At 34.9% G+C, this 14,998-nt stretch overlaps 1 protein-coding gene across 1 annotated transcript; it reads right to left on the bottom strand.

The window, feature by feature from the left end:
• Positions 1-123: 123 nt before the first annotated feature.
• Positions 124-10,469, bottom strand: LOC135684351 (DDB1- and CUL4-associated factor 4). The gene is made up of 13 exons (XM_065199888.2): positions 10,293-10,469; positions 8,686-8,789; positions 7,715-7,809; positions 7,138-7,249; positions 6,502-6,563; positions 5,474-5,552; positions 5,160-5,212; positions 4,912-4,982; positions 3,824-3,913; positions 3,112-3,215; positions 2,066-2,224; positions 1,078-1,192; positions 124-332 (listed from the first exon to the last, which is right to left on the bottom strand). Exons 1-13 carry the CDS (start codon positions 10,327-10,329, stop codon positions 130-132), a joined length of 1,284 nt encoding a protein of 427 aa, XP_065055960.2. The 5' UTR covers positions 10,330-10,469; the 3' UTR covers positions 124-129.
• Positions 10,470-14,998: the final 4,529 nt, after the last annotated feature.

Genomic DNA, 14,998 nt, shown 5'->3' with positions numbered 1-14,998 from the left:
TTTTTTTATCGTAATCCTAATTATTTCTACGCTATTTCCTGCCCCTTGTGAGATGTGTAAGGTGGACATGGCTCTTGGGAAAATTGGAAATAATATGAAAACAAGCAAGTAATAACGGCTAGCTTGAAGTCAAGGATTTAATTTGAAATAAAATAATTCCTCTTTGATTCCATACAAATATCCGCTGTTTATATACGGGTTAGTGTCCTGGTCAAGAAAAAGGACCGTGGGCCTGATCGGATCTTCCCGTTCATCAAACCGAATACTTGGAAACTCTCTTAATAGTTCTGCGGTTCGTACATCCCAAATTCTGGCAACACAGTCTTCTCCAACTAAAATAAACCGTAAAGTGGATGTTAGAAAATTCTATTGCAGCAATAGAGTCTGTAGCTTACAAGAAAAAATCACGATTTCAAAATTCCAATTCTGAGAATTCTGAGAATGTTCTTATTGTTAAAGGCAAAATGTTAGGATGATGAATATATAATATGCTTTAAAGCTCTAAAAATAGATTTTTGTTACGTCATCATTGCAATTCTTCAGAAACCGGCATGTCTTACAACCAGTAGCAAGATTTGAAAGCCTTTCCAATCATGGAGAAATATTATAGCATAAAGGATAAAATGCCAGATAGAATAACGAGGAATGTTCCAATTATGAGTGAAAAGGCAATACGTAGTGCTATAGCTGACAGTATAGCTGAAGTACTATTAAAATTGCAAAATATTCCTTGGCATACAAAGTTATGATTTTAATTTAATCCATTGATTTTTTGTTGCACACATTAATTTTGTATTATGATCCCATAACCTGAAAGAGCATCATGAAATACCCCTAATTGTGCAAAATCAATCAAATTTGTTACGAATTGGCTGAGATATGGTAACAAGTGCACGGGCTCTTTCCCCATCAGACCTCTGTAATTTGTGCTGTTCATAACTTTATGACAAGTGCCACAATAACAGTGATTTGTTTTGAAACTTCAGATCTTTCATTCGCCACATCTCACCCGATTTTAGACATTTGACTGATTTTGCATGTTTGGAATTAAGAGAGTGGTGTTTGAAAAATGTCTACCTGATGAAAGGAAGTTTTCGTTGCCGTCCAAGTGAAGCGAAAGGCGAGAATGAGTGTTTGCGTGGCCGCTGTACGACAACACTGCTTTCCACATTCGTATATCCCACAATTCAAGCTGCAGAAACAAAAAAGTCACATATTTGGCAAAGGAACTGAATAAGTAGCTTTTTATCCAGGTACACCTTGTACCTAAGCTAATGTTTATTGCATCAGCTTCTGCCAATTTTTAGAGTTTATTGCGAGCAGCCGGTTCCCCTGGTGGGAAATGGTAAAAAAGAATGGACTTTGTAGAATCCATGATTGCCTAGACTGTTAAGAAATTAATCAACTCCACACTTACATTCACCTCACCACACTTCACCGCAAGTGGTAAAACCCGGTTAAAATTTCCTTTGGTAATACGAAATGGATATGTATCTTGCATAAGCCTTTTTTGAGTCGGGCTAAATACGATTGAGCTGCAGTGATGTCATCACACTGTGTAGCAAAAAATGGTGCAATAGACGTCTGCATCATAACCTTGAATTGACCGTTGAGATATTATTCTTTTTTACCCAATATATTTGTATTATCACGGACATTGCCGAAAATCGTAAGTTACTGCACCCTAGAGGTTTGATAATCTATAAGCCAACAGTAGCTAGCGAACGGTTTGCATCATAAAAAAATAACTATATTTGTCTACTTACGCAGATTCAAATTGATAGAGGGAGGAACTAAAAAGTGATAAATTTCTGAGTAATACGAAAAACTTTTCTTTCCAGAAAATATAATGAAATCCTTGCGAAATCAAGAGTAACCTCAAGAAATCAGTAGTAATATTTCAAGAATCAAGTGGAAAGGGAAATCCAGGTTGCAAAATATGCTAACGAAGATGTGAAATAGAAATAGATATCATTGTGCAAAACGTTTTCAGGAACAGTAACATGACATACCCTCCTGGCACCCTGATACTAGTGCTAAATAATAAGATAGATAAAAATCTTACATGCCCAGCCATAGTGCTAACTATCAGATGTTTCTGATTGCTCAATATTTTGACGTTGTCTACTGATTTCTTTGCTCTTACAGACGAAGCGACCTTGAATGCTCGAAAGTCAAAACTGCGAATGTAACCATCCCTGGAGCCAGAATATAAATACGGCGCCTGTAGAAAGATATCTTTATAAAGCAATTATGAGAAAAAGGTACATCTAAAATCTTTAAAAGAAATTCGACGGAATACTGTGAGGTGTCCCTTAGCATCTTAGGCCCCTTTTACAGGGAACGACTGCGTACCGTCCAAATTATGTTCCAAATTCAGAAACAAAACATTAACGTTCAAACGAGAAATGAACGATTACGAATCAATTGTTCTTTTGTTCACATGTGAAGGCAGTTTTTCCGTTACAGTTTTCGCATCACTTCTGAGAACGTTCAAATCTTTGGAACAGAACCATACGATTTGAGGCGTTTCCGTGCGAACGCAACTCCTGAGCGTTCCATTTTTTGATATGAAACGGTACGCAATCGTCATCTTCAGCAAAACCTTGGCCTTTTAACCAAGTTATACTAATTTTTTTGCATGTTATTTATTATTTTGCTGCCTCCTCCGCTTAATTAATTTGTAACAGAAAGGACCTATTTATAATGTCATTAAGAGTAAAATCTCCTTTCTAAAAGGAAATACATCCAGACCCTGTTTCCATCACACTTTTTCTCTCCAAATATTTCGATTCTAAAAGGCTACCTGTGTATTTTCGGCCCAAGTGTTTCAGCCAGTGCGAATTCAGCAAAAGCAGAGCTGCAGTCACTGGGCAGGATGTTTATAACATTATCAAAAGAGAACAAAATCTTGATTAAAATATAAGAAAAGTTAAAATGATTTATTATGTTGTAAGATATTAGCTTCTGGCTTTTCTTGAAAATCCTTGGAATTTTTATAACGGGGAAGTCACATTTTTCGCCAGCTTACTTGCAATAGGTCAGAAGGACCTCTTTTCGTTTCTACGCATACGTTATCTTAGTTGCAAAGAAAATTACAACAAACCGAACCTTTCCACCATCAAGAGATAATACGTCACTTTTGCTTGTTCTAATAAAAGGATGTTGTTCCGTTCTGCCTTCTGGACCCACCAAAAGAATGCCGTTTGTCAACCCTGGAAAAACGCAGATAGCTTTGATAAGATTTTTTGACAGAAGGCACTCAACAAAACTGCTAACTAAAGAAATTAACAGATGCCAGGCTTGCAGAATTAGACTTCACTCAAGAAATAAATTTCCTCCTAGGGATTTAAATAAATGTTTTTGATTCAAACAAAGCTAAAGCGTTTCTAAATTTTGAAATGCGTCTTTGCAAATCAACACTTAACATGCTAAACCAATCTTGGAATTGATTTAGGTTTTCTAACAATTTTTTTTTCATTTACAGAGGTTTTACAAAATTGCCCGTCCAAAGTCATTCTTCCTATTCCAGGTTTCCAGCTACAGTAAAACCAATGAGAAAATTCATTTATTTCTAAATCTCATGGAGACAATTCTTAACTCTACGATCTGACGAGACTAGGAAAAACTTTGAATTTTCTGGCGACTCTATGCTGCACCATCGTCGAAACGACAAACAAATACATGTCGAAAAACTGTCGAAATAAGAAATGAAATTATGTCCTTTCGGAGCCAAATGGAGAATTCAAATGATACATTCTTCTTTAGGAAAAGTAGGATGTAGGTAAAGGTTGGAATGATTTATTATCTATGTATTCCATACCTAGGGCAAATCTTGTCCGTGTACATGGATTGTGCACAAAACATGAAGACCAAATATTATGTCCTTTCCTCATTTTAACGACTCTGTCAGCTAAAAAACGATTTTATGAAATGATCATGATATATAAGTGTAAGACCGTTTGATTAAACATATACGAATACAAGATCGGGCTGTTAAAAAACAATTAATCTAATAATCTGTCGTTCCTCAAACTAAGAACCCTGCGGGCCACAAAAAAGGAAGGATACTGTTAGTATCTTGATGAACAAAAGAAGGAACATACATGAATATAGTACGTATTTGGACGAATCTAAGCGAATTCTTTTAATAAAAACGTTCATATGATCATATTTTAATTATTATCCTCTTATTTGGATGTTTTGCAGTAGGAAAAGTAATAGCCGGATAAACTGGATTCAAGAAAGAGCAATTAGAATAGCTCATGATGAATATGAAACAACTCTTGAACAACTTTTAATAAAGAATAAAACAATAACTTCTCACAAGAAGAATTTACGATATCTTGGGATAAAAATTTACAAAACATTTGACAGTTTTAATCCACCCTTTATGGATGAAATATTTTCCATAAATGAATGCCAATATTACTTAAGAAACTCCCAATTCAAAAAGGCGGAGCCATATTACAAAATATATGGATTTTATACCGTATCATACAGATGTAGCCAAATATGTAACTCAGTTCCAAACGAGATAAAGTACTCACCTACTTTACAAATATTCAAGAAAAAAATCTCATAATTTACATCGTTTAATTGTACTTATAATCTTTGCAAGGAATACGTTAGCAACATCGGTTATATTGATTTATATTATATTTAGCGTTGGTAATTTAAATTAGCTGGTTTTAATTAGCTTGAGTATGCATAGCTAGAAATTGTACCAACTTTAAATAAATAAAGAAAATATACGACTATTCAGTGAAAAACTGCAAGCCCATGAAAGCTCAACTGCAAGAAATTCAAAGCTGTTCACTTTGCCTAGTGTCATCATTGATAGGAATTTTGAAATATCTCTTATTTGATTTTTGGCCAGGTTAGAACAAATGACACATAAAATTTACTTACTGACAAGAAAATCATCTACCCAGAATATGAGTGCCTGACTGACACCTAAACTCTCGTTTACTGATGAAATTCTAAGAAGATAAGTTAAGGAATCACAAAAGAGTTATAAAGGAAAACTGAAATTATTTCCAAAACTGCAATAGAGCCAAGCAAAAATTGAAAACCATGTTACTGTCATTGTGAGTTAAAACATGTTGTTCTTCAAATAAATTGCTAAATTTCGAAAAAATTAATTAGAATAAGGATACAAAAGTTCATTTGTGAAGCTTCTAGTGTTGGTTGCAAAGACTGTATCAGTTATCTGAAAAAAAACATATTTGCTCAAACACAAGGTCACCCACATCACTTACTATAGATGCTTTTTTTAAACCGACCTTGGCTTATAAAATATATTATTTGATATGAATAAAATGATATTTGATTATAAAAGATATTTGATACACCAAGGTACAGTAACCAGAAACATTGGAAGCATGGCAAAGTTAGAGGGGCACAGGTATGAGAGGGAACATTTACAAACACATTTTTAAAGCAAAGAGAAACAAACAACTTATTTATTTACTTGTGCAATCGATATATCATAAGAACTGGTTAATTCAAATTTCATTTCTTTGCTGAACTGAAAATCATATATTTGAAGCCTAAAAAAGAAAAAAAGTGCAATTATAAAAATTGCATAGATAAATACTATAATATGTTTAACATTTAGCCATGGAAGAGAATACAAACAAGACAAACATTGCTTTTGTCAAACCCTACTTTAAGTAAATAAAAGTCTTTCCAAAATAAATTTTGGTAGCATAATAAAAATCAGTAATTTTTGAAGCATCATAAATCAAAGCATGAAAGATATGCTACCTTGGAATACGTTTTTGAGAAAAATCAAGCAATACTTTCTTTTCCGAAGGTATAAAACTTTCATCATACATTCATTAGGAGTTATGCCCCAAAATTCTCTTAAGGTTTTACACTTACGGTCCAAAAGTATTGCATCCTTAGCCAAAAAATGGCCGTACAGCTGCCTAGGTTTTAAGACTAAAAAAATTCAAATAGCTGTAACAAGTAACAGAAAGTCTTAAGCCTACAGTTCAAGCAGAAAATAATAGAAATTTGTCAAGGAATTATGATTAAGATATGAATTGCAAAAAACTTCCTTGTTTCTCCTATTTCTGAACAATATCCATGATTATAGAAACACAGAAATTGAGCTTTGATGAAAGGTGTACCTGTGAAATACTTGCAATAAAAAAGCTTTTATTTGCTTGAGGAAACAAATGTTTATAGCTAATACCAAAAAAATTAAAGGCATATTTCTTGACTTTAAAGAAAAAAGTTCGTGTCTCAAGGCCTAAAATATTAAGTGACCCTCTATCAGGGTCCCCGATGATTTCAGCCCTTGAGGTGTTGTGCTCTAAAATTGTAACAGAAATTGAAGTTCATGTACACGCCCTTTTGTCAGGCATCTAAGCTTCATATGCCCTAATGAAAATAGTGAAGTTTCGCCCCTGAAACCTACTCCATAGATGAAAAAATGTTTTTATGTATGTGTGTATGTATGTGTTGCAATTTATCAGTTTTCACATTACTCACATGGATTTATCAAAACCTTTGATCTTGCTGACAATTGCTAGAACATCATGTCTTGCGCTTGGCTGGTAAATGAATTTGGCAAAATTCAAATTGGAAACTTATGAACATGCTAATGATAACTACATAGCATCCTGTTTATTTATTTGCCCTTATAGTTTGCACCAAGAGAGAGATCTGCAACCCAACTCCATTTTGGTTAAATGAAGTGATCTTAGATGAAATAATAGAGCAACACTGTGGGCAACTCTGAAACACAATATCCAACATCCAAAGAAGGGGACATGGAAGACAAGGTTTAAGAGTTAAAAAGAACAGAGGAACAAGAATGACTGTATAGGGAACAATCATCAGTTAGAGAGTAAGCAGCAAAAGATTGGTAAGCAGCAAAAGAAGGTAAGTAGTAAAACATATTGAAATGTTTGCCAAAGGAATATTGCACCTTGTAACAGTGAAGCTCAAAGATAATTATTTTCTAGGCCACTACCCTAGCTTGAAAAGCATTCAAATCAGCAAATAAAGTAAAGCATGAGCTGAAAATGTGATATTTTTTATATTTAGACTACCAAAGTTTCGTGTTCTAGATTCAATTACTAATTTAATAAGCTGCTAGTGCTAATGGTGAAGTGACATACTTACAATAATTTTTGTAATGAGGACCTTGTCTTTTAAATTTGCTTCCTCAAGGTGCAATTTTATCCCTTTAGTCTTTTCAAAGTTGATGCATTCAATTGAAGATCTTCTCATGTTCCTAACAGGAATCAATTGAAACAAAATAAAGTAGTCAGTCAGTGTGGATATGACATTATAAAATGTAACCTTTTTAAAGATTATTGCAGGGCAAAACACTGAAATATTGCAGTATTCAGAACTTATGACATGTGGCAATATTCAAACATGTAGTACATATTTTTAATACCGCATTTCTTTCAACATGTTTTGTGAAAAACCCATTTTTAGAACATCTATAAAAAACTCCTTTCTGTAACGAGGACTTAATAAAATTGATACAAAACTAAAAAATAGCACCATAATAATTTCCAAATTGAAAACATTTTAGAAAAATATTCTATTAACCAAAGGCAGCTTAAAAGCATGACATATCATAGGATAAAAAAAATTTACAAATTAAAGTGACTTTTTAATATGTAGCTAGAGAGTAGCTTATCAATACGAAAGGCCTCAGTGTAAACCTATAAGACAAAGACATATTTACCTTTTGAACTTTCGAATGTTTGTTCCACATATCTCCCTTTCCTCCAAAATTTTGCAGTGCATGTTGGAATGCCTTTTTTGTTTCTGTTTTTCTGTCTAGATTTAAGAAAATTGGTATCAACATAAAATGACAACACAACATCACTATACTAATTTTTGGAGCAAACACAGCCAGAATTATCAGGTTGATCAATGCATTACCTTTTTGGTTGATTCAGGAAAAGAGTTCAAGTTAAGTTGCTTTTGAAACAGTTATGGATATCCAAAGTAGTCACAGGTAGAGACTAGCAAACAAAACAACATAACAGTGAAATTTTACCTTGGCTGCCTTGAGTGTTTTTAAGGCATTTGACACAGGTAAAAGTGGCTGCCACTCGACCACCAGTGGTTGGCCAATCAGATTGCGCACACAGAGAAACGTGTGAACAGTTTCCGTTTGTTTGCAAATCGGTGAAATCCTAGAGCAGCACAAGGTGGTTTCATGTGAGAAATTTTTCAATTTCTTCTATGTGTGCATGTTCTGATCAATTTGGCCTGAGTTGTTTTTGGATTCGCTGCATGTCAAATGCCTTTAAAACAATATAAAACAGGGACTAGGCCACGTTGTGACAAAAGTGGCCTAAGCCATTTGCGTAACCTTTGATGTAGGGTTGGCCTACCTATTGGTGTAGCAAAGGTGTACATTGGTATAGGAATGGCTTAGCACAGATCAATTTGGCATAGCAATGGCCAGGTTTTGTCATGATCCCTTTTTAAGCTCACTTTTCCCTAAATGCATTTTTTCATTAATTGAATTTCCTCTCTTCAGTGCATTACACTATATGCAAGTTTATCTGCTAAATACTTGCCTCCAATAGGTCTATATCAAGTCTTATCAGACTTTAAAATGAAAAATAAAGTTAGAAACTCAAAAAGGTAAATCAAAAAGATATCGTATAATTTCAGGTAAAATATGTGGAGCATTCTACATACCTTGATTACCTCAGATTTACAAGCTTTGATTGCAGGCTTAGGATGGTCTTTTGTAATTCGAAAGTACCTCTTTTTTTCTGTGTCATAGTAAAAGCCAGGTATTTCTGGTCAAAGAACAGTAATAAAAATAAATTGAAAAAAAATAAGATTTCATTCTGATTTATGACATAAATCAAGGGCCCTCCTGATTAAGTACATGTTATATCTGAAGTACACATGGGCCCCGGAAGCATTTTAAGGCGGCGGGGGCAGCTACTCAAAAAGGGCACATTTTCAATGACTTATATTAGAATATTACAAAAACATGAAACAACACAATACTTTGGTACCAATAAAACATTTAATCTGAAAGGCCAGTCTAAAATTTCCCATTCTGTTGTTTAGGCTTTTGCTGGGGGGAGGGGTACCTTTACATGTTTGAAGGTAGGGGGACGTGCCATTTTTTAGAGCTTCCTTTTTCTGAAAAGTGCGGAATTATTGGTATTAGTTTGAGTTTTTGAAATATGTGCAGAGCTATGGGTACCATCTTTGAAAAATATTGCAAAATTATTAGGAGGGAGATTGAGCTTTAGCAAAATGAATGTTCAGTTAGAAATGAAAGTATGAAATATGTGTAATATTGAGATTTTTGGCAAAGGATATGCAAAATTTGTTTGATGATTTTGTTGTGGTTTAAAAATGTTATTTGTTTTGCGGAGTAATGGGTATTGTTTTCACCATGTTTGCGGAATTATGGGTCACATTTTTTCAGACACATGCAGAATTATGGGTCCAAATTTTTTAACCAAAATGGCACCTCCCCGTTCAAAATTAGGCTTAGTTAAATTTGAATTAGTGTTCCATATTGCATTAGTGTTTGACATGCTCTACTACAATCTGTTAACAAAGGCACCATCTCAGTTTTCCCTTAGGACCCCAGATGCCTCCGTTACACCTCTCACCTTATTCCACAATACTTTCCTACATTTTAGAGTGTTGCTGAAAGAAATTGCATTATTGCATATAAGTTCATAACAAATGAACTCAATGTTTTAATTGCTTTCATTTTGTTCCTAACCGCACTAATGTTATCTCTCCCAAGAACTTGCGATTTTATATAATTATTCCATTCACACAAACACAGTACCACTTTCACAAGGGCACAGTACTGCCCCTACTGCCCCTGTGCTTCTGGCACCCCTAGAAGTACACACTGTTACTGGGGTAAGAAGAGATTCTTAAAAACATCAAAGATTGAACAATTAACTATTTATAAAAAACAGAGATCTAAAGCCCTATGTTCTAGCTTGCTCCAGCCATTCATTGCTTTAGATGACTAGTACCAAACGATGAAGGCTTGATCATCTGTCATTCTATCATGTGCAAATTTAAAAGAAAAATTTTTTAAGAAGCTAATAATATATTCGAATTAACAAAGAAACACGTCGAATTGGCTCATCAACAGACATTTACAGACTTGGTACACAAATCAGCCAAGTTATTTAAAACCTCCTGCACAATTTTTCACTGTGCATGCTTTTAACACACACCAGTCACCAAAACAAGGGAGAATCATCTTTGAAACTATTTGATTCAGGCCAAATTCTTATAATCTGCGTTCAAGTTACCTTTAATATTTTGTCGTTTCTCTTCTGAGTCACTCATTTTTGGTTCTCGTCAGAATGCAAAACTGGACAGTAGCTTGGTAACATTATGGAGCGACCATCACACTTCAGACACAATCACAATATTGTTTATATGCTACACCTTAACTCCACACTTTCTTCCTTAAACCCATTCAATTCAATTCAATAGACCAATTCGACTTACGGCCTCATTTTGAAAAATTCTTCAAATTATTTTGTACAAAATTTTTGACCTCAGATTCGGATTGCGAGCAATGATTTTAGTATACTTGGAAGTTTTCATTATGGTAATGCTCACGATATTGATTTTATGACGACAAAAAGATAGAAAATTTATAAGGGATTTGACCGTGATTGGCGACTAGGGGGGTAAAGTTTCCCCCCGAAAGATTTTTGCGGTCAAATCTCTTACAAGTTTTCAAATTTCATTTCTCCGTAAAATCTTAAATACAAGCTGAAACAATATGAAAAATTGTATCCAGCCTAAGATTATGGTGATAAAACCAAATTTGAGCTTCAAAAAGTCGTATAATTAGGTTAGGAGAAAGTTTCAAAACGAGGCCGTGAGTCGAATTGGTGTATTCAATTCAATTCAACTCAATTCATTTAATTGCAAAGTTTCTCTCAATAACAAAAGACGGAAATTTATTGATTTGGCTAATCCTTGAAAATACCATAGAGATGGAAAATACAAAAAGCATCTATTTTTGCAAAAATAATGTTTAACATTTTATATCAGTGTATTTTCTCTCTGTCTCGCTCTCTGCTCATTCGGCTTTCAACTGTATCACTTAACCTTGTACGACATATAACTTAAGTCAGTCTTATGGCAGCAGGCAACTTCGCCTCCTGTTAATAAGATAACAAACGGAAATTAAAAAGTAAGCTAATACATCTCTATCTATCAATGCAAATAAGGGTAATAATACAAATACAGTAATCGGCTGTTACAGGCAAATAAGCAGAAAATGAGCTCAAAATAAAATAAGAGGTTTGAAAGGGTCCGGTGTAGCTGCCGCAATGGGATTTAATCGATTATTTTAAATAGGGTAAAATTGGCCTTTATCAGCACTAGCTACTTTCTAGCTAGCTGTAAATAAATTTTATTATTGTTATACAATTATTATATTACTTTATGATATGCAGTATTTTTGTCATATATATGTCATTATTTTATTAAAACGCGAATAAACTGCTTCCAGTGAAGTCCTGAGCCACTTGAGAATGCCCATTCAATTAATTTTGACAGATATTGCGTACATTTTATGGACGGACTTTTTATCGCTTTTAATAAATCTTTAAAATTTGATACTTAGGAGCAACAGATAACAAACTCTTGGGCGCAGAACATGTTGACTATTTTGTGTCTGTCTTGAACATAGCCTTAGCAAATTTTTGAAGATGAAAATTCAAAATATATTAATTTTGAGCTTATGTTTGAAAATGTATACACTACTAGAGATTTTTTGATGCTCTAGCCCTCTAACACTTCCTCCCTCACCACACTTTTCAACGGCCCTTTTTACGGTATATATGCAATCAAAGAATAAGAGAAAAAAGACCTTCCCTTCCCCGCGCCCACCCACCCCATCTTGTTACGCCACCGTCAGATCAATTTATAGTGAAATTTTATAGTGAACTTCCACATGAGCAGATGAAGCAGCTGCACACAATATGTGTTATGTGTTTGCGTGGAAATTTTGCCTAAAGTCCCAAATTCATCCTAAATTCAGTTCCAAATTTAGATGGAAATTTAGATGGAGATCTTTTTCTTTCCAAGAGGCCATTGATTTTGTTTCTGACATCGAATTTTCGTGAACATGGATTGACGGCAAATTAAAAGCCTTTTTATGCTGTACTTCCAAGAAAATGGCTCTTCTTTTAGATCATAATTGTTCAGAGCCTTCTTTGTAACTGTATCTTTCCCCAAATAAACCCCGCTGACCCTGACCCCTATATGAATGCTTGGTCTTGCTGTAGCATTTTGCTAACATAGTTATTAACCTATTTAGTGTGCAGTCCAGCTATCCTGACATGAAGAATGTTGGATGATTTTAAAAAGAAGGGACAACCAGAAAATTCAACGTTTCGGATTTTAAGGAAGTTAAACTCAGTTTAGGACTTCAGCATTTTGTAGTGTTTTCGCTTAATGGAAAATAAACTGTCTTCCAGTGGCGGCTCGTGACTTTCACAGTTGGGAGGGCAGACCATAAATATTGCTACAGCGTTTGCAAATTTTTCACTGTATTCATGGTTCGATGTTGATCGTCATGGAGCGCAGAAGAAAACGCATATATAGATGTGGTTGTTGTTTAGCGATGATGTCATTTTATGGGCAAAATTTTTCTTGCCCCGAATTTCTCCAAATAAGCCAATCACAGGCCGCGTTTCGCAATGCTCGAGGTCGAAAATTGGCTTGTGCGCAAAATGCTCGGCTAGGGGCAAAAAAAATTTTGCCCGTAAAATGACATCATCGCTCAAGGCACTAGCAGGCCAGAAGCGAGGCTAAGGACGAGACTGGATAGCAAGGAGCTTTTTCTAGAAGAGATACAAACTTATATAATTAACCACAGTAAGACTATCTTCAAAATTAAATATGAATATCATAGATTTCCTTTGAATCTTTTTGAGGGGGCATTGCCCCAGATGCCCATTAGCAAGAGCCGCCACTGCTGTCTTCATTGCTTATTTATGTTAATTCATGAGCAGCATATGTTTTTGATGATTAGTAAGTTAAAGGTGGAAACCTATGCATAATTTAACGCTCCTGACCTGGATGAGACACACTTGCTATTCTCAACTTTAATCGATCATTTGCTTCAAAGCTATTGCAAATTTGATCCTACAAAACTTCTAGAATTTGCCACTGAAAAGAAATCTTTATGGCAGATTGCGTGTGTGACGGAAAACAGTTTTCCTTAATGCACTTTGTGTTCTGTGAACAATATAAAAATCTGACAGTTTCCAATTGCAGAAAGCCTTAATCGGTTCTGACCTATGTTATGATGAATATCCATGCTCGTTCCTTTCGAGTTAATGTTCATGTTTGAGATAAACTTCTAAAGTTCCAAAAGCTTACTCAACAACAACTTGGTCTGTGCATCATAGAGGTCTTCCTGTTCTGTCACCTGGCTGAACTCGCGAAAACTGATAGAAAGAATTATTTAGATAAAAAGTTTTCACAGGTTACTAAAGGCCCAGGCTAATAAAGCCAAGACAAGCTAGGGGGAAGCATGTTAACCTCCATCCAATCTGTTTAAGTGGATTTAAGTTGATGGAATACTAAGTAAAGTGATACCTTGTATCATAAGAATTTATATAAACCATTGATACCCACCGTTTCTATGTCTAATAAACTTTACAGTATTCACCAGCCAGTTTCTCTATGTCCATTACTTCTATATTTTCATGCTTCATCTTGCCAGTGTATGAATTTGGTTAAGATTGTAAAGATCTAGCCAAAGAGGTAGCTAGCCGATGTGTGCATTGTTACTTTTCGGCTCTCGTTTAACTAGAACATTCTAAATGTAGCTTCCGATTCCAAAGCTTCGAAAGCAATGTTTTTCTGCTTTTCACTGTTTCGAATCCTTACACAGAAAGACTCCTCGAAATCAAATGGTAATAAATTAAGTCAGCAAGATTCTTCTGTCAGACTTCCCTCGAGCTTTAGATACTGAAGAAAATATGTCATCTCCTATTGACTAATCTTCTAGCACCGTCCATGTTATCCAATTGAATTATCATACCCGAACCCGGTCACAAGAGATGTGGATCATGTTTTGTTTACTTCGAGTTAGTTGCCTGGGTATTTTGATGCGGCAATTATGGTAACAGAGAAACGTGTTGGCAATTTTTTCGTTAAAATGTTGTAAATCGAAAATTCTTAATAATCTGTTACTCCAACAGATAAATTTTATTGATTCTGGCAGAACAGAATAAATATAATAGGGCAGTGCTAGAACCCTAGCTCTGCTGTTGTCATAAACGAGCAAGTATACTTTCATCAAGTGCAGACGTCTTGCAGAGAGAGGTCTTGTCAATTTAGTCTTATAATATCTTCTCATAATTTTTATAATCTTAGAATCATTAAAGTTAGCTATAAACAAATAGTGGGCACTAGCAGGAGAAAGTTTAGCAAATACCAGTTTGAAGATTAACATTGCAAAAGCGTAACTTGGAAACTACGTGTCTTTTAACTTGGAATCTTCTAACATAACATCTTGCCAGTGGCGGACTGGCAACTATTTGACCCATCGGGAAAAGCAGCCAAAAGGGCGCCAATAGGTGCTAAAGTCACAAAACTTCAGGGCTTGTGAAACGGGCTCGGAAAAACTTTGCTTTAGCTGAGAATCAGTTTGTTGCAAGCATTGTCACAGGAAAGGAAACGGGGGATCGGGGGATGGGCCCCGGAAAATTTTTTGAAATCACCCTATTTAGAATATCAAAGTTTTTTATTCACAATTGGCATTGGCATGAAGAAGATTCTCAGTCAAATTGACTTTATTTGAAACGTCTACACGGCTGACAAAATTTGTAGGTACCAAATCATGTATTGCCCTCAATTTTAGGTATCAAATGATGATTTTTCAGTTAGCGAGACACTATCTTCCAAGATTTTACAAAGAAAGCAACTTCTCTGGCCTAGGAGACGAGATTCTTTTCGATTAAAATCGATCACGAAATCTTTA

The sequence above is a fragment of the Rhopilema esculentum genome, chromosome 10 (assembly GCF_057945365.1).
Source record: "Rhopilema esculentum isolate cy_ngs chromosome 10, ASM5794536v1, whole genome shotgun sequence".
NCBI lineage: Eukaryota > Metazoa > Cnidaria > Scyphozoa > Rhizostomeae > Rhizostomatidae > Rhopilema > Rhopilema esculentum.
Note: the sequence above shows the minus strand (reverse complement) of the source record. Positions and strands in the feature narration are given on the sequence as shown.

Excerpts from the sequence above, each read along its gene's own strand:
- LOC135684351 (XM_065199888.2), bottom strand. The coding sequence starts at position 10,329 with ATGAGTGACTCAGAAGAGAAACGACAAAATATTAAAG. Across the intron at positions 8,790-10,292 it reads GAAACGACAAAATATTAAAG|AAATACCTGGCTTTTACTAT; the intron begins GTAACTTGAACG and ends TTCTTTGACCAG. Across the intron at positions 5,213-5,473 it reads ATGATATATCGATTGCACAA|ATAACTGATACAGTCTTTGC; the intron begins GTAAATAAATAA and ends GTTTTTTTTCAG.